This window comes from Castor canadensis, chromosome 11, assembly GCF_047511655.1.
Source record: "Castor canadensis chromosome 11, mCasCan1.hap1v2, whole genome shotgun sequence".
Lineage (NCBI taxonomy): Eukaryota > Metazoa > Chordata > Mammalia > Rodentia > Castoridae > Castor > Castor canadensis.
The window spans coordinates 90,739,464-90,757,850 of record NC_133396.1 but is presented as its reverse complement, the minus strand read 5'-3'; the positions used below and the strand labels follow the sequence as shown (position 1 = coordinate 90,757,850).

At 38.4% G+C, this 18,387-nt stretch overlaps 1 protein-coding gene across 11 annotated transcripts in view; it reads right to left on the bottom strand.

Moving 5' to 3' along the window:
- The window catches only part of Vamp4 (vesicle associated membrane protein 4), a 35,351-nt gene extending 20,254 nt beyond the window's left edge, over positions 1-15,097 (bottom strand). For 2 of the 11 annotated variants that reach the window (XM_074047484.1, XM_074047485.1), the window contains exons 1-3: positions 14,887-15,093; positions 11,123-11,239; positions 5,959-6,005 (exon numbers count right to left, since the gene is read on the bottom strand). In XM_074047484.1, the coding sequence (XP_073903585.1) occupies positions 5,959-6,005; positions 11,123-11,188 (113 nt within the window). In that variant the 5' untranslated portion in view covers positions 11,189-11,239; positions 14,887-15,093. Of the gene's footprint in view, positions 1-5,958; positions 6,006-11,122; positions 11,240-11,366; positions 11,453-14,120; positions 14,246-14,557; positions 14,693-14,722 lie in introns of those variants that run through there. The other 9 variants (XR_012438831.1, XR_012438832.1, XR_012438833.1 and 6 more) reach the window with 9 other exon arrangements.
- Positions 15,098-18,387: the final 3,290 nt, after the last annotated feature.

Genomic DNA, 18,387 nt, shown 5'->3' with positions numbered 1-18,387 from the left:
AAACATGAAAAGTAGTCAGTAAATGAGGGAACCATGAAATGAGATAGATATTATTAAATTAAAATTGTTCCAAATATAGGTTGTATTTTTTATAAAAAGAAGAAGCTGTGTTTGTTTAATTTATCAAATAACACAAGACTTTAAAAGTTATGGAAAAAACGTTGGAGATGTGGCTTAACTGATAGACCCTCACAAACATTAAGCCCTGAGTTCAACCCCAGTACTACCAAAAAGTAGTAAGAATAAATAAATAATTAAAGGTTATGGAAAAAAAAAAAAGCTGGTCTTTAAAAATGAAAAACTGAAAGTTCTAGCCAGATTGCTCAAGGAAAAAAAAGGAGAGAAGGAACAAGGTGGGGATATCACTAGAGGCAAATTACCACGGCTATGCAACTTAGGGAAGCTAAGTGAATGATAAGTAACAAACTCTACTATCTACACAATTCTTCTGTAAGTATATAATTACTTAAAATCAACTGTTTAAAAATTCCACAAGTAAAATTCCAGGTTTAGATGGGTTCAATAATGAATTTTACCAAACATTTAATGAAGAAATAATATCAAGTCTATACAAATTCTTTTGGAAAATGGAAGATGGAACATTTTCCAACTCATTATATGGGGCCAGCATTAATCTGATGAAAACCAAAGACTTAACTATCAATGTAACAATACCACCCATGAACATAATTTTCACAAAATCTCAGCAAATTGATTATTGCAACAATGGTTTTAAAATAATACATGATGACTAAGTAGGTTTTATCCCAGCAATGCAAGGTTGGTTTAAAATTCCATAATCAGTCAAAATAATTCACTTCATTATTAGACCAAGAAAAAAAGAGATGCTAAACCATGTGAGCATTTCAATAGATATAGAAGAAACTAGCACAATACAACAGCAATTAATGATAAAAAGTTCTCAGCAAACAAAAAGTAGAAAGGAACTTCCTCTATCTAATAAAAGATATCTTAAAAAATAAAACAAAACCTTGCAATGGAAATCAAACTTAGGAATGTTTTACTTTGAGGGAGACCAGGAACAAAGGAAGGACATTCTCTCTCACCACTTCTATTCAATATTGTATTAGAGTTCTAGCCAAAGCAAACAGGCAAAAGAATGAAAGAAAAGGCATGTGTATACACACACACACACACACACACACACACACACACACACACACATACAGAAGAGAGAGAGAGAGAGAGAGAGAGAGAGAGAGAGAGAGAGAGGGAAAGAGAGGGAGAGAGGCATATTATATATAGATATATAATAGGAGGAAGTAAAATTGTCTTTATTTGCAAATAATATAATTGACTATGTTGAAAATTTAATAAAATTTATAAAAATACTACTAAAAATTAGTGAATTTAGCAAGTTTGCAAGATACAAGGTTAACTGTACTTATATTAGCAATAGATAAGAAATTAAAAAATGAATGCCATTTTCAGCAATGTCATAAAGTATGAAATACTTAAGGATAAATGTGACCAGATATGCAAAATCTGAACATGAAAACAACAAAATATTGCTGAGGGACCTTAAAGACCTTAAAAAACACAAAGATATACTAGGTTTATGGGTCAGAAAGCCCACTGTCATTAAGATATTAATTTTCCTCAAATTGGTCTATAGACTCAGTGAAATCTCAACAAAAATTCCAGCAGGATTTTCTATAGAAGCAGAAAGCTGATTCTGAAATTCGTATTAAATCTGAAATTTTTATTAAATCTTAATCTCCAAATAGTCAAAAGAACCATGAAAAGGAAGTACAAAGTTGGAGGGCATATACTATACTGCTTTGCAACTTATTAAAAAGATAGAGCAGTCAAGAAAGCACAGTATTGATGTAAAACGGACATACAGATGAGTGGAGAGTCCAGAAGTACAGTCACACAAATATGGTCAATTAATTTCTTACTGTGGCAAATCTAAAACAAAATCTGTCAATTTAAGTGTAAAGTCTTGTGGCATTAAATACATTCTCATCACTTTGCAACAATCACCATCTAGCTCTAGAAATTTCTTATCTTTCCAAACTGAAACTTTATACTTATTAAGCATGAACTCTCTATTCTCACCTCCTCATAACCCTGGCAACCACCACTCCATGCTGTGTTTCTATAAACTTGACCACTCCAGGTACCTCATCTAAGAATCATGCAATACTTTCCCCTTTCACTTAGTATAATGTCCTCAAGGTTCATTCATGTTGTAGTATGTACCAGAATTTCCTTTCTCTTTAAGGTTGAATAATAATAATAATAATAATAATAAATATATATATTCCATGTTTTCTTTATTCATTTTATTAATGGACTCGGGTTATTTTTATCTTTTGGCTACTGCTGATACTGCTATTATAAACATGAACATCAAGTAATTTTTAAAAATTACTGTAAGAATTTTATTTAGTTTGTCTCCATTTCCACACACAGACAGAATTATAGAAGGCAGAATCTGCATTTTAAACAGGCATGCCAGTTTGGCTGTCAGGCCCTTTGGAAGACATACATAATTGGCCCACAGTTAGTGTTTTCTCACAAGGGTATTGGACTTACATTCAGGCAATCACTTATTTACCTAAGCATCTGGCCTTTTGACAGGAGTCAGTTCCTTACTCTAAGGCTTCTCACTACAAGCAATTAGCTTTGTGATTCTATGGAAAACTTGTCACCTATAGAAAATTATCTTCCCATATCATCTGACATTTCTGCCAAAAATGATAACTATTTCCTGTTCTTGAATTTGCTTTCTATCCTATAAGCTTTTTGTCCATTGCTTCTTGGGTTTTAATTTTAATTATTTTTTTTTAAGATAAGGTCTTATTATGTTGTCCAGGCTGGACTTGAATGCTTGGGCTCAAGTGATCTTTCTATCTCAGCCTCCTGAGTAGCTGGAACTATAAACACTGACCACCACACCGTTTCAATTAATTTTTATAAAATGTTTTTATCTTAAAAAAAACAACAACAACAAAAACAGGAATTCAGAGGAGCAGTGGTTGGAAATCAATGGGGCAATGGTGAACTTGTGTCTACCTGGTGCTTGTAGATGGTTATCCTGGCACCAGCAGGGGCCAAGTTATGGGTTTGTGACCAGCAAGTGCTGAGCAGAGGGATAATCTGAGGTTTCTTTCACCAGTATCAAAGAATTGACTTTGGCCCTTGACTGGGTCCTTGGGTAGGTAAGAAGGGGTTTCTCAGTCTTGGCCTGAGAAGGATGCCTTTCCCCTGGATGTTTCCCTTGCAAATTAATCAAGATAAATAACCAGGCACCATCCACACTCCTGGAGCTGGAAGGGCAGAGCCTGCTGAGGAATGAGACCTTAGCTGTCCTTGTTTTTGGAGTACCTGTCCTTAAAGCTCTTCCAGTTAAGAAGGCCTTTAGCTAGAGCTACTCCAAAGGCAATGGTACAGCATGGCACTTTGCCTTCCTCCCTCTGGGGCCCTGATGAAGACGCTACACCTGGAGACATTACAAGTCACCGTGGATGGACTTCATATGCTGCTTGCCTAGAAGTTTTGCCCTATGCTGCTTGCCTAGAAGTTTTGCCCTGGTTGGTGCAAACTGCAAGTGCTAGATTTGTGGAAGGGCTTGTGCCACCTCACTACAGGCTGGCTCTAAGAATTAAACAGTGGAGGACCACCCAGAGATTGGGTGAAGAACCTCTTTCAGTGAATTCAGCAGAGAAAAGGCTGCTACAACTGTACTATAAGAAGCTTCAGATTTGGGCACTGCCCATCCACAGTACCAGGAAGGTACTGGAAATATTGGAGTAGATTATATCCAGGTAGACATGAATAGTTGATGGTACCTATCCATCCTGGCAATGTTTTATTCTTACCTAGACTGGTGAAAAATCTAACTCTTCTCTCCTGAATCACTGCATTGAACTATATTTCCCCAAACAAGAGTGAGCTGCTCATTGCTAAATTCACTTCTAGGTTCTGCAAACTGGACTACCTTCAGCAGCTCTGTATACATGGTGCCTATTTCCTCAAGGTCAAGTGCTCAGGTGTCTGAAAACCCCAACAGCCAGCTTTCAAAATCAGACATGATGTGTTCCAGTGTATCAGCTAAAACACCTGAATCTGAGTTGTGTCAGATTTAGCTTCTATTTCAGTCTGAGCTTCTCTGAGTTCTGCTAGAGAAGGTTGTAGCCAATTTTATGATCCTTGGACTTGCAGGACTATGAGATCAGGGACTCCTAATTCAATGCCATCTTGTCTACCCTATGCTGCTGATCTCAGCTTACCATGTTCAGCTTCTACTAGAATGACATCTCCATGTCTGTCCTGAAAGACCTGCTGTGTCATACAGCAAGGTTGACACAGAAAGCTATGCTGCCCAGTGCTCCCAACACAGGGAGACTTACCCAACTTTGTAGTAAGTTCATGGATATAATGAGGACCATAGGCATCTGAAGATCATCTTGTTTGGTACTGACCTAAGCTCTGAATGTAGCAATCAGTCTGTTTATAACCTGGAAACCAGTCTATGTCCATGTTGGGTAACTACCTAGTTGAGTGTAAGTATCAGTAAGTTTTCTTGAGCCTAGTGAGGTGGCATATGCCTGTAATCTTGGTACTTTTGAGAACTCGAGGACAGCTGAGGCAAAGTTAGTGAGACTCTATTTCAAAAACAACAATAAAACAACCCAAACAAACCAAACAAACAAAAGGCTGGAGGCTGGGCGCCAGTAGCTCAGGCCTGTAATCCTAGCCATTAAGAGGCTGAGATTGAGAGGACTGAGGTTTGAGGCCAACCTGGGCAAAGAGTTCAAGAGACCCCCATCTCCAAAACAACCAGAGGAAAATGGACTGGTCGTATAGCGCAAGTGGTAGAGTGCTTGCTTAGGAGGCATAAGACTCTGGGTTCAGTTCCAAGTACTGCCAAAAAAAAAAAAAAAAAAATCAAAATTTTAATTTTGAAATGATGCTGTTATAAAAATAAAAGAACTTGTATCCTGACTATGTTAAAAGTTCTTACAACTTTGTAAGATAAATTTATAAGCAGACAAGGGCTGAGCATGTAGCTCAGGGGTAGAGCACTTATCTTTCATGCATGTGGCCCTGGGTTTCATCCTTTGTACAAAAATAAAACAAAAGAAGTAAAACAAAAACCAAAAACAATAATGAAAAAAACCAGACGTCATCAAAGAAGGTCTAAGGATGGAAAACAAGCATACTAAAAGATGTTCAACATCATCTGTCACTAGGGAAGTGCAAATTAAATTCACGAGATACTACTGTACACCATTAAAATGGCTAAATGAAATATACTGAGTATATGTAGTGTTGGTGAGAATTTGGAGCAAGTAAAACTCTCATCAATGCTAAGAGAATATAAAATGATACAACCATTTTGGAAAATAGTTGTAAATGTACACAGCCTGTCACTCCTAGGTATTTACCCAAGAGAAAAAAAACATACGTCCACACAAAAACCTGTACACAAATATTTATAGCACCTTTATTTGTAATAGTGAAAACTAGACAACTCACATATCCATAACAAGTGAATGGACAAAAAAACCCTGCAACACATTCATACTACTATATCATATGAATACGTACCATTCATGTATGAATACTACTCAGAAAAAACCCCACTACTGTTGTATGGATGAATCTCATAATTATTATACTGAGCAAATGAAGCCAATAAAAAAAGGAGAGTAATAATGCATGATTTCACTTATATAAAGTTCCAGAAAATACAAACTATAGTGACAGAAAGTGAGTCGGTGGTTACCTATGGACTGGGAGGGCAGTAAATTACCAAAGATATGAGGAAACTTTGGGGTGATGCAGTGTTCATTACTTGATGACCTGACTTGGCTGATGATTTCACAGGTTTACAATACATATATCAAATCTCAAATTGTTCACTTTAAATATATGCATTTTACTCTATGTCATTTATATCATGAAAAATTTATTTTAAAAACTTACAGAAAAAAGTCCTCTTCTTCATCTGAATCATCTTCCAAAAGATTTCTCTATCAAAAAAAGAGAAAGACTTGAGTTTTTAGATTCACAGAGTTTGTAAGATGTTAGGGACTAATAAAGAAGCAACTTTCATGGAACTTCCTCTCGCAAGATCCTTAATCTCATCAGCTAAGTCCCTTTTACCATGCCAGTTAACACTTTAACAGGTTTTGGGGATTGGGACATGGATGTCTTTGGGGAGCCATTATTCTGCCTACAAGTGGCATACTGTTTGAGTTGTCTGTAAAGGTCTGGGTTTTGCTCTTCGGCCTCCTTTTGGGACTTCATGTCTTCCTTTTTGGGGAGAGGGTGAAACTATTTTCTTTTTAAGGAAGACACTTCTATCTTATAAGGTAAACATATAAAGTTGTTCTTGTTTGGAAGTTCAAATTTTTTTTATATTTATATTTAAGTTTGTGGTTTTATTTTTTTTACAACAGCAACAGATAATTAATACACTTCTCATGTACTCAAGAAATTATATCAGCAAAAAGAAATTTAAATTAGGACAGAGATCTTAAGACAGAGAAGGATACAATCAAAGAATCTACAGAAAATATAGCCAAATTTAAATGTGTGATGATAATGTGATTGTAAACTTTAAGTTAAAGCTACTGAAAAAGAAAAGGCATAACATAAGGGAAAGCTTAAAAGGAGTCTAAAACATTTCTAACAAAGCTCAGAAGCTGGGAGTGGGAGTGTGAAGTGAGGAAGTAAAAGCATGTTAATGTGTGCATCTTGGTGATAAGTGGAGGGGAATGAAAGTAAATGATGGAAGGTGTACAGTTTTTGGCTTATTGGCAGAGAACACAAATTTAGAGTATAAAGTGAAAATACAAAGTCAGTAACAAGACAGAGAGGGAGCTGGGAGGAACGGGAGTAAAATCTCTACTGCCTAATGGTTTTAGAGGCAAGGACAGAGATGAGGGAAAAAAAAATCTAGCAAAAGATGTAAGAGAAAAGAAGGAAAATGTAAGAAATAGGTGTAATATATAAGATACACAATCTCATTATTTCTATGCAAAATTATATATAACACAACAAAGAGTATGAAAATGAACAGATGTATTAAATATTCAGTTAGCAAGTATTTTTGAGAATTTTGTACATGCTAGACACTGTCCCAAATAACAAGCACTAGCTTTGAACAAGACAGACAAGGTCTGAGCTCTCTTAGAAAAAAATGTGATCCTGGTAAAAATTCTATGTAGAGAATTAAAATAGCAATAGGACAGAAACTGATAGGGCAACTATACAATATTGGGTTGCCATGGAAAATTATTCTGAAGAGATGAAATTCAAGTTGAGACAAATGATAACAAAGAGCTAGGCAAAGATCAAGGTGAAGGGCATTCATTGTCAGCAGAGAGACTGGCTGACACAGAAAAAGTCCAAATGTGTTAGTTAGTATAGCAAATGTCAATGGTTTGAGTGTTCCTACTTAAAACAAAAGCTATACAAGAGTTCAAAAAAGTCCAGCCAATATTTGTTTATAAGATATTCACCTAAAACAAATGTTGAATAAAGAACTAAAAGGGGTGGAAGACATATATTAGCAAATGACTACAAAAAGAATATTAGAGTTAGCAATCTAAAGAAGTATTTTAGGACAGGAGTATTAATCAAGTAAGATTTTACAATGGTAAAACACATAATTCACCAAGATTTAATGACAAAAAAGATTTAATAGCAACAAATGTTTATATGCTAATAATATAGCTTCAAAACATATGAAATAAAAAGTGCTCAAATTGTAAGAAAAATGGTTTATTATCTAGCTTATTTGGCTTAAAAGATACTAAAGATAAAGTGTGTTTATTATAATTGTACACTGAGAAACACACATGAAAACCAATGCCTTTCATATATTCATTGAACAAACATGAGTATCAGGGATGCAATATCAAAAGAGTGTAATAGTACACAATGAGACATGATTTCCCATCCAGTATGCAGATAAAAATAAGTGTTGGTGGGAATATGGAGAAAATGGAACTCTCACATAGTGCTAGTGGCAATGTAAAAAACTGTGCAACCACTTGGGAAATCAACAGTTTAGCAGTTTTTCAGAAGACTGAACAGAGTTTTTCAAAAGATTGAACATAGACTTACTATAGTACTCAGCAATTCCACTTCTAGGTTTGTACTCAAGAGAAATGAAAACATATGTTCAAATAAAAACATATACGCTAACATTCACAGCAGTGATAATAGACAAAATGTGGGGGGGAACCCAAATGTCCAATTGATATATAGTAAATGTGGCACACCCACATAATGCAATATTATTCAGCAATAAAAAGGAATAAATATAAAATACTGACAACACTACAATATTGATAAATCTGTTTTTTTTTTTTTTTGGCAGTACTGAGGTTTGAACTCAGGGCTTTGCACTTGCAAAACAGGTGATCTACTGCTTTGAGCCACACCTCTAGACCCACAAATCCTGAAAACATACTGAGTCAAAGAAGTCAGTCAAGCAGGGTGCCAGTGGCTCATGCCTGCAATTCTAGCTACTTGGGAGGCTGAGACTGGGAGGACTGTGGTTTAAGACCAGCCTGGGCAAATAATTTATGAGACCCCATCTCCAAAATAAAAAGACCAAAATGGACCGGAAGTGTGTTTCAAGAGGGAGAGCACCTGCTTTGCAAGCTACATTTCATTTACATAAAATGTAGGATTTCATTTACATAAAATGTCTAGACTAAATAAAGCCATAAGTTTTTGTTTGCCTGGGGTTGAGGGGATGAAGAGAATGGGGACGACTGCTAGGGAGTACAAAGTTTCTACTAGGGATGATGCAATGTCCAAAAATTGACTGTGGTAATAGCTGCAGAAGCCTATGAATACAGTAAGACCCACTGCAGTGTACACATTTAATTTAAATAGGTAAATTGTATGTTGTGTGAAAAATTATATCTCAATATAGCTGTTAAAATTATAATAGAAAAGAGGAACCAAACTCTAAAAGGTTTCTTAATTTACTGATGATTAGAACTAACTAGTTATCAAACCTCATAACCTGATAAACATTCAAAAAAAGGGCTTTCTTTTTTTTCTTCCTTTCTCCCTCTCTCTCTCTCCCCCCCTCCCCTCCCCCCCTTTCTGGGGATTGAACTCAGGGCCTCATATATGCTACAAAGTACTTGATCACTGAGTCATAGCTCAGCCCAAGGCTGTATTTAAAAAAGTCAATTCTGCTCAGCTCTGGTGTCCATTTTAGTTCTACAATAAATTATGGTATTAATCAACCCACAATGTAAAGAGAAAATAAAATAGTTACAGTCTCCATAGAACTATATATTTTATCTTTTTACATACATACATAAGGTTTATTTTAAAAGGCTAGCCAGCAAAAGCTTTTTTGAAAAAAGGTTTTAAGTTTGGTGGATTCTACTTATCAAATAAAAAAAAAACTGCAGGAAAAGTTAGAGTAAAGGAAAAGATAAAATATTTTCTATTGTACTAAAAGATACTTCTAAATCATAAAATATTGGCTAGGGAGAATAGTGTCAGGTTCCAAGGCTGTGTAAACAAGGAGCATATAAACAAAATCAAGCAGACTAAAAGCTCTCTAAGCGCAACATATCCTCCAGGTTTTAGCACAGTGCCTAGAACATAGTAGGTGGCCAGTAAATATTTATTTAATGAATAAGTAAATGAAAGAATGACAGAAAGGAAATGAGGGTGGGCTTCAGGCTGCTGGATAAACAACATATTCCTTCCTCCCTCCCTTCCTTGTTTGCAGTGTAAAGAATCAAACCAGAACCTGTACAAGCTATGCAAAGAAAAAGCATTCTACCAGTGAGCTACACCCTCAGCACCTAATTTCTAGATTAACATGTATTTCTACACAATACTCTGAACTACACTAGAAACTGAAGCCTTATGTAAAAGATATTCTGGACTCTGAGATAATTAATAGGTCGAAAATCCATTATCTGCAATTCCAAAATCTAAAGGTCTGTAAGCCAAAAGTTTTTTTTTTTTTTAAACAAAAGATTTTAAGTTTGGTAAAAAACTCACTTGAAAGAAAACCTGACCTGAATTGATTTATTTACACATTTTATTAACAAACTTAGTTAAGATAATCATATATTTCACTAAGAATTATTAGTATGTATGGAGGTACTGGCCCAGACACCAAAAAGATAATTACATAACATATATTTAACTATCTTTCTTAAATCTGACAAATTCTGAATTTCAAATATATTTGACTTCAGAGTTCTGAGTAAGATAATATGTATTCATACAAATTTTTCTTTGGAAGACTAGAAAGAATGATAGTGACAATCGAAAAAGAATTCACGTAACAGAGGTCCTCACATATGTTAGGCAAGCACTCTGGCACTGAGCTACCCACCTAACCGAAACATGCTTACTATGACGAAAACAAGTAAAATTAGAATATTGTGTTGGGGGTTCAGAAAATGATACCTCCAAGTAAAGGCCTCAGAATTTCTATCTGACCTCCTCCTATCTTACTCCTTATTCTCCCTCAAGGAAAGTAATAGGAATCAGAATTCTTCCCAAGGCAGGACAAAAAAACAGAACCCCTTTCCCCAAAGTCAGCCATAAACCCTAAAAGTATTACCCTAATCTTTCCCTATTTTTCTTCCTAAGAACTGGCCATAAAGAACTGACCTACCTTGTTTGATTGTAAATCCTAAGACCCCCCATTTCTGAAAATGTCCTACTTTAAATCCAGAAGGAATGCTGTATAAAGAAGCCAAGAAAAACTGAACAGGTCTTGATGAGTTTCTCTCCCTGCCCTTTTGTATATTATTGTTAGATCGTACCCTTTTTGTCTAATCATATTCCCACATGGCTAGTCATGCTTCATTGAACCTAAGCATAAAAATGGATAGTTTACTTTTGCTCTATGGGTCTAAAATCTGAAGGCTTCCATGTCATAAAACTATGATCAAACAATCTATTATACTTTTCTCTTGTTAACCTGTCTGATGCTATAGTGTTAGCCATGACTCTTTAGGATGAGCAGAAAAGGGGTTACTCTTTTCTGCCTTTTCAATACCATAAACTTCAGTTTTTTCCATTACTTATAAAGGGAACAAAAACATATTTTGAATCTTTTTTTTAAAACTTAAGATTCTGAACTTACCCTTTCACTTTTCACAGAACCAGTGACATCATCATCATTTAGGTGGCGCTTGAACTTGGGAGGCATATTTTTTACTCAAAATATTCTTCTGTTTCTAGCAGAGTAAGTATTCACCACCTTAAAGAGAAAATAGGTTTGATCAGATTTGAAGTTTTGGGGCAGAAGTTGAAAAACTTAAATCAGTGTACAGGCCCAGAATGATGAGGCCTCCCTTACTTTTCTGGTCTCAACTACCCCTTCTCACCTGCTCCACTGCAATGACTGGGACCTTCATGCTGGGCCTCAACATACAAGAAATGCTAAGACCATGGTAAAAATGAATGTACTTTCCTAAGAAAATATGTGAAGGAAATGGGTGGGTTAGAGATTTTATAAAATGGAAGAACAGATAGTATGAACAGGGGGAAAATAGGAGGTAGGCACCTTAAAATGTTAAATGCTTTATGATTTTAACTTAGGAGTTAAAGGATAGTAGTACACTTCTAGTTCTCTCACTTTTAATTAATTGCTTAAGCAATGATTCAATTTCTTCACCTGTAAAATAGTTATTTCTATGCTTTTGCCTATGTAGAGTTGAGAGGTCACACAAAATACATGGAAAAACATTCACAAACTATAATGCTCTACTCGTGTGCCATGAAAAGGACTGTTTGGTAAGTATTAGTGCAATTTACAATAATAACAATTATACAGTTGTATGTTTATTTACTCATAAAGTATTTAAGATCTCTCTCTCTCACACACATAAGTCTTCCTCCTGCTTCCTGACATATAGTTCTTAAAACCCTCAGAATCTCTAGCAGTAGTGTGGATTTTTGTATGCCTCAGAATAGGAGCTAGAAACAGGAAAGACCAAGGCAAAATTAAAACACTGGGATGTTTCAGCCCCAACATCTGGGGAGCTGAAGGGTTGACGCTTCAGTTGATTCCCAATAGCCAATGATGTATCCCATCATGCCTACATATAAAGCTTCCATAAAAATCCTCAAGAGGACTCCAGAGTGTTTCCGGGTAACTGAACACGCGGAGATTCTTGGACAGTGGCATGCTGGTGGAGCCAAGAAGCTCCCAGCTCTTTCTCCCATTCCCTATGCATCTATTATATCTTGACTATTCACCTGTTTCCTTTGTAATATCCTTTATAATAAACCATAAACTTAAACTTACATAAAGTATCTCCCTTAGTTCTGTGAGCCACTCTAGCAAATAAACTGAACCCAAGAAAGGGACTGTGACCACAAATTTTTTTGTTTTTGTTTTTGTTGGGATGAGGTTTGAACTCAGGGCTTCATGTTTGCAAAGTAAGTGCTCTACCACTTGAACCAAACACCAGCCCCACCACAGAAATTTATAGAAGCACAGGCTGGGGCTTGTGACTGGCATCTGAAGTGTGTATGGAATAGTAATCTTGTGGAACTTAGCCTGTGGGATCTGAGACTAGCTCTAGGTACATAGTGTTACCTAGTGTTATAAGTGTATTAGATACCTAGCTGGTGCTGCTGAGGAATCTGCTGAAGAAGTGCTTGCTTTCTGGAAGGGAGAAATCCCCACATATTTTGGGGTCACAGAGTGTTGTGTTATGAGAGAGAGAGTGAAAAAACCTGAAATTTTCAAATACTGAAACTGGGTTTTAAAAAAAAAAGCCACTTTTCTTTGCTATCCCACAACCTTTTGTATACTGATATGCACTGTGATTTTCCAGGAAACTGCTTGAGTATGCAACATAATCAAAATTTCCTCAAGAAATAGCTGCCCTATGCAAATACAATTTTTCAGTATTTTGGAGATGGCTGAATATCTAGGAATTCAGAATAGTTAAGATGTACTGAATGTTTACTATATGCTGAGCACATATATATGCATTTTTTCAGCAACATAGAAGCACTTTCAGTACTCAGTATTATACATACACTTATTTTTCTTTTTTTGGATACTCCTTTCAGGAAAGCACTAAGAAACTAAGAGAGAGCTAAGACCTAGTAAAGGTCTTGATGAACTAATAGCGTTCATCACCTCACTCATTGAAACAGCAGATACATCTAAATCAGTGATTATTAGTTTTAATATTTATTCAATTAGTTGTCATCAGGTTACACAATTCTGTCAAGATAGACTCCCTGTAACAACCCAGCAGCCCTCTAGCCTCTTCCACAAGAAGAAATACCTGTAAGATCGCTAAATTAGGTATGGTTAGACATTGTTGGCTAATGTTATACAATTTTAAAAAAAAGAATAAACAAAACCAGAGTATAGTTTCATAAACAAAATCAAAGTAATATCAGTAAAGTAAGCTTCCTGCCAAAACCAATTAACACACTTTTCTTTCATAAGAAATGTTTCCAAACCAGAAACTACTTAACATGTGTAACAAACCATTCTTGCTAGCTAAGTAACAACTCTAGTTTCTCATTCCACAATATTACATGTGTACATCTCTGGCCCGTTTTATTCCTCATACTTCGATTTCAGAATAACTCACTCATTCTGACATGCTACAGGATGCACGGGAAAACAGACGACAAACCAAATAACTAAAGAAATTGAGCTTCTAACATCTGTGTTTATTTGTATTTAAAATTCTACATAAGGACTGCCTCAACATCCCCAAGCAAACGACAGAATTGTATAATGCCTTTAAAAGACACGCAATAAAGCTAAACCTTAAGGAGGAGCGCCATATTCAAGTTCCATAATCCAAGGATAAGCCTCGGGGAAAGCAATAAACCCAATTCCGACAAACAGAAAAGCCACCAGCAAAGCAGCAGGCAGATTAATTAATTAAGTACGCTTGATGAACCACAGGGCAAGATATTTATACCAAACTAGTAGAAATAAATCACGTTCAGAAAGTAGACTTGACTGTATTCTCCCTAAGATTTCTTCCTCAAAAAAAATCCTGTCAGTTCAGATATATATGCAAGTAAGAGAGCCATCATGATGTATTTCCACACCGAGGGCAGGACAACAGGACACAATTCACTTAAGCCACAACACCCACCGTATGCTTCATCATACGCTTAAAATTTCACGTATGCATTTTTTTGTAGTACGTCCTAGTCAGAGATTTCACCACGTAATACACCGTTAACCTGTTGTTTCACAAACGTTGGCTGCCTTTTTTGCCTAAAAAACAAAACAACACAACAACCCTATGTATTTCATTTCCCAAAAAAGCTCGCATCGGGATAGATGCTTTCCTTTCGCACGAGCAGTCTTGGTAGGTGACAGTTTCGCAGAAATGAAGTGACGTGAATGGACAGACTGTAAATCTCATTTGCAAAACCTGTCCAGCGTAATGATTCACCCCCACCTTCCGGTCATTAAGAACACAGAGGGATTGGCGCTCTTTCCCCTGAGCCCTTAAAGAACCAATCCCATCCTCCAAAGCAGGCAGCTCCGGCCACCCCACCCTATCTGTCGCACCACGCCACGTACCCCAACACCTCCCAACTTCTGTCTCTTCCTGCTCCAAGGCACCACTCACATCCCAGGCTGCCTCCCTCCCACTCTTAACACATCGGATGGGAAGCACCCCTCAATTCCAATTCTCCTCCCCATCAACCGCCCAGCCTCTCGCGCCGCCCCACCCCCCAGCCGTACAACCCGGTCCTGGTTCTCCTTCCTCACTCAAGGCTCCCTCGCCCACCCCTCAGGTCGGCGCCCAGCCCCACCGGATGTTGGGAGGCGGCGGGGCAGGGGCGTAGTCTCCGTTTCCTTCCCCCTCGCACTAGCCCCTTCCGCGGGGGCCAGGCCGGCGTCACTACCTGAGGCTCCCGAGATGCTCCGGGCAGCTGTCCCGGCAGGCTGCGCTGGGCAGGCGGGGAAGGGGAGGGTCGCTGTGGAAGAGGGGCCTGCAGGGTAGACCGTGGGCGCGGACCGGCGTCGGCCCTGCGCCTTAGCTGCGCCCCCGCGCATCGAGCCGATCGGCGCTCTGAGACCCGGCGCCAGGCGAAGGGGGCGGGCCCAGGGCGCGGATGGTCGATGACGTTGACCAAGCTTCCGGTTGCGTATCCGGAAGTTCGTGTGGCCGGATGCTCCGCTCGGACTGACTAACGCTCGGACGTTCAGGCCGGGCTGGAGCTGGTGTCCGTGGATGGGACACTGTGGGTTGGGAGCTCTGAGAGGTCTCGCTGGGCGAGGCGCTGAGACTGGTGGCGCCATGTGTAGTAGAGTCTCTTCCTCCGCTGAGGAGAGAAGGGAGAGAGGAATGGGTGGAACGACTTGCTTCGGGTGGTCGAGGATTTTTTCTGAAGAAATAACCTGTTTGATGCTGTTTAAAGAATCAGGGTTAAACGTGGAAAGATGTCAAGGGTTACAAGTCCAGGCTCCTCATTCACCCATTAGGAGATCTCTGGTCCAGAGAGATTTATTTTGTTTACACAGCTCATTTGGCCAGATTTAGAACGACTTTCTTTCTCCTGTGGTCTTTAGTTGGAGCCTAAAATAAGCGGGTCCAGACACCGGACCCTTAAGATTTCGGTGGGAAATCATCCTTGCAGGGCCACACCCTTCACTTCCTTCTACTCTCCGTTTTGTTTATATTTATTTAACCCTCCAAACTGGAAGTAGCTGGGGATACTAATCAGAAATCTTCCAGGTTTGTTGTGGTTTCTCAGCTTGTTTTATTCATTCCTCCCACACATGTTGAAATGGATTTAACACATTAAAAATACTTTGTTTACTCCTTGCCTTTTAAACATAATAGTCATGGATCGTTTGTTCATACAGTATTTTAGCCTTTCCAGAAATACTGTGCCAGGTACTGTATAAAGACCTAAGAATAGGAAAGGGTGTTTAAGAACAAGAGAACAGGAGGAGAAAAGCTTTGGGAGAAAGGAAAAGGAAAGAACAGAATAGCTACTATTTTCGTTGGCAGTTCTTTTGACTTAAAAACATCCGGGTTGAAAGATGCGTTGTCTAAGGCAATGATACTCAACTCTAGGTGAATCGCCTACTGTTGCATCAACAGGAAAACTTTTAAAATTACTGATGCCTAGGCACTACTCAGGTTCTGATTTATGTTCTTGGTTTTTTTAGCAGTACTGGGGATTGAACACAGGGCCTCATGCTTGCTGGACAGCCATTCTACCACTTCAGCCACTCCATTAGCCCTCAAATTCTGATTTAATAGTTGAAAGGAAAAGGAAGAAGCGAGAAAGAGAGATGAGAAAGAATCTGTGACCTCTACAAGCAGCAGGTCATTATTAGGGAGAGGAGACCTGAGAGGGACCCTCCTCCATCAGAGTAACCCTGCGAGGGGCAAAGGCAGCCTCTCTTACGGGCTGGGGTTTTAAAGCATCCTGTGGTGGGAAGAGGGAGGTTGGAGGGGGATGGGCACTAGAAAAAAATCACTGCAAAGGGGGAGTGGGGGAGGGTGCTGGATGTTGTCAGGAAGGTCATTGGGGCTGGGCAGCCAGCCATAGTGTTGTTTTTCTCTGGCTCTTTTATCAGAGGTAACTGTGTTTACATTGTTCCAGTGTTTCTCAATAATCCAGCATCTGATTTAATTGGTCTGGAACGTTAAGAAACAGTAAACCACGCAGTTGTCAGTTGAAGCTTCTGAAAACCTGGTGTTAGATCACTCACTAGCTGTGAGTCTACTACTCTAGAACTAGCTACTTGAACTGAAATGGTTCACCTAGAATGAAAGCTTCTTAGTCTTGTGTATGATGGTGAGATTATCCCAGACTCCATAGATGACCCAGAAATTAAATATCTGTATATTTGCTTATGATGGGGAGCTTCCTTGTTTTATTGTGTTAGTCAATTAGAACTTTAACCAATTCCAGCCTTCACCTTTACACATTGACAGGTTAAGGCAATAGGATTATTGAGATGTATAGGTTTGTCACTGTATAGTTTTTATGAATAATCTATTACTTTTTAGTTTATTTTTAGGCATAATTCTTTAATTATGCCAGTTATTTTTGTATAATTGCTTAGAAGTTGGGTAATGTAAACCCCAGGTTTTAATTGCCTGAATGAAGTCCCTTTGACTATCTTCATCATTTGTGAAAACTTAGAAAATGGAATTTTACAGTTAGTATGCATCAAATATACCAGTAATCCTGAAAGATTATAAATAGTACTGAGCTAGGAATCAGAATGCCAACCAATTTTTGTAATAGCAGAACTAAAAATACTTAACTTTCCAGAAACAGGAAATTTCTGAAAATAGGTTATGGTATATCTCATTGGCAGAATAGTATATAGCCATTAAAATGAACTAGATAGATGGACATGTACCAACATGGAATATCTCTGTGATATGTTGCTATAAGGTGAGAAAAGAAAGGTGCAGAACAGTATGTAGATTCTGCTACCATTTGAGCATCACACTCACATACCAGGAAGACTGGAAGTCTGGCATGGGAAGTGTTATGAACTGTGTTGTATTCCCTCAGAATTCATATGCTGAAGCCCTTGCCCTCAGTGTGACTATATTGGAAGACAGGACTTTTATGGCAGGAATTAAATAAAACAATTAGGGTAAAACTGTAGGCCCCAAAGTGACCACGCGCAGAGGAGTGATCTGGCCAGGAGATTCTTTATTGCCGGGTGGGAGAGGGAGGGAGAGTGAGAGAGAGAGAGGCAGGTGCTTAAATACCCCTCAGTGAGACTCAGCATGATCTGATTGGTTAGGATCTTATGGTTCATGCTGATTGGAGGTTGGGGCAGAAGAAGAATTCAAGCTAGACTTGAGGCAGGACCGTGACCCTGGGAAACAGAAGCTTAAGGGTGCAGTAAGAACTGAAACCCATTGGTGCCATTATTGCCAACATTCCTCCCTTTTTTGTTTGTTAAGGAAGGGGGGTGTTGTGTTCGCTCTGGCTTCTTCGAGCTGGCAAGAGCAGCATAGGGGAAGAGTGGGTTAGTTGGCAAATAATGTTGGGGTGCTGAGCCTCATGATGGCACACCCAGGCTCCAAAAATGAAGATTTCCTCTTCCCTGGAGTTGATGAAGGTCCCTTGCAGCCATAGGTCGTAAAGAGTCTCGAGCCAATCCTCTGAGCTCCGTATGGCAGGTATTAGCCATCCATCTTCACGTAGGGAGTCAAGGAATTGAAGCAGGCATTCTTTGAGGGGTCCATGATGCTTATAACCCCGTGTCCCGGTGGGATCCATCATAGGTGTCCTCTGGTTGAGCTATGAGGGGTTGGTATCCTTGGAGGAGAAGCTGGTTGAAAGTTTGATTAGAGATTTTGTTTACCTGGGATTTGAGAAATTGTAGTAAACAGGGTAGGAGGGTGCATAGAGTAATGAGCA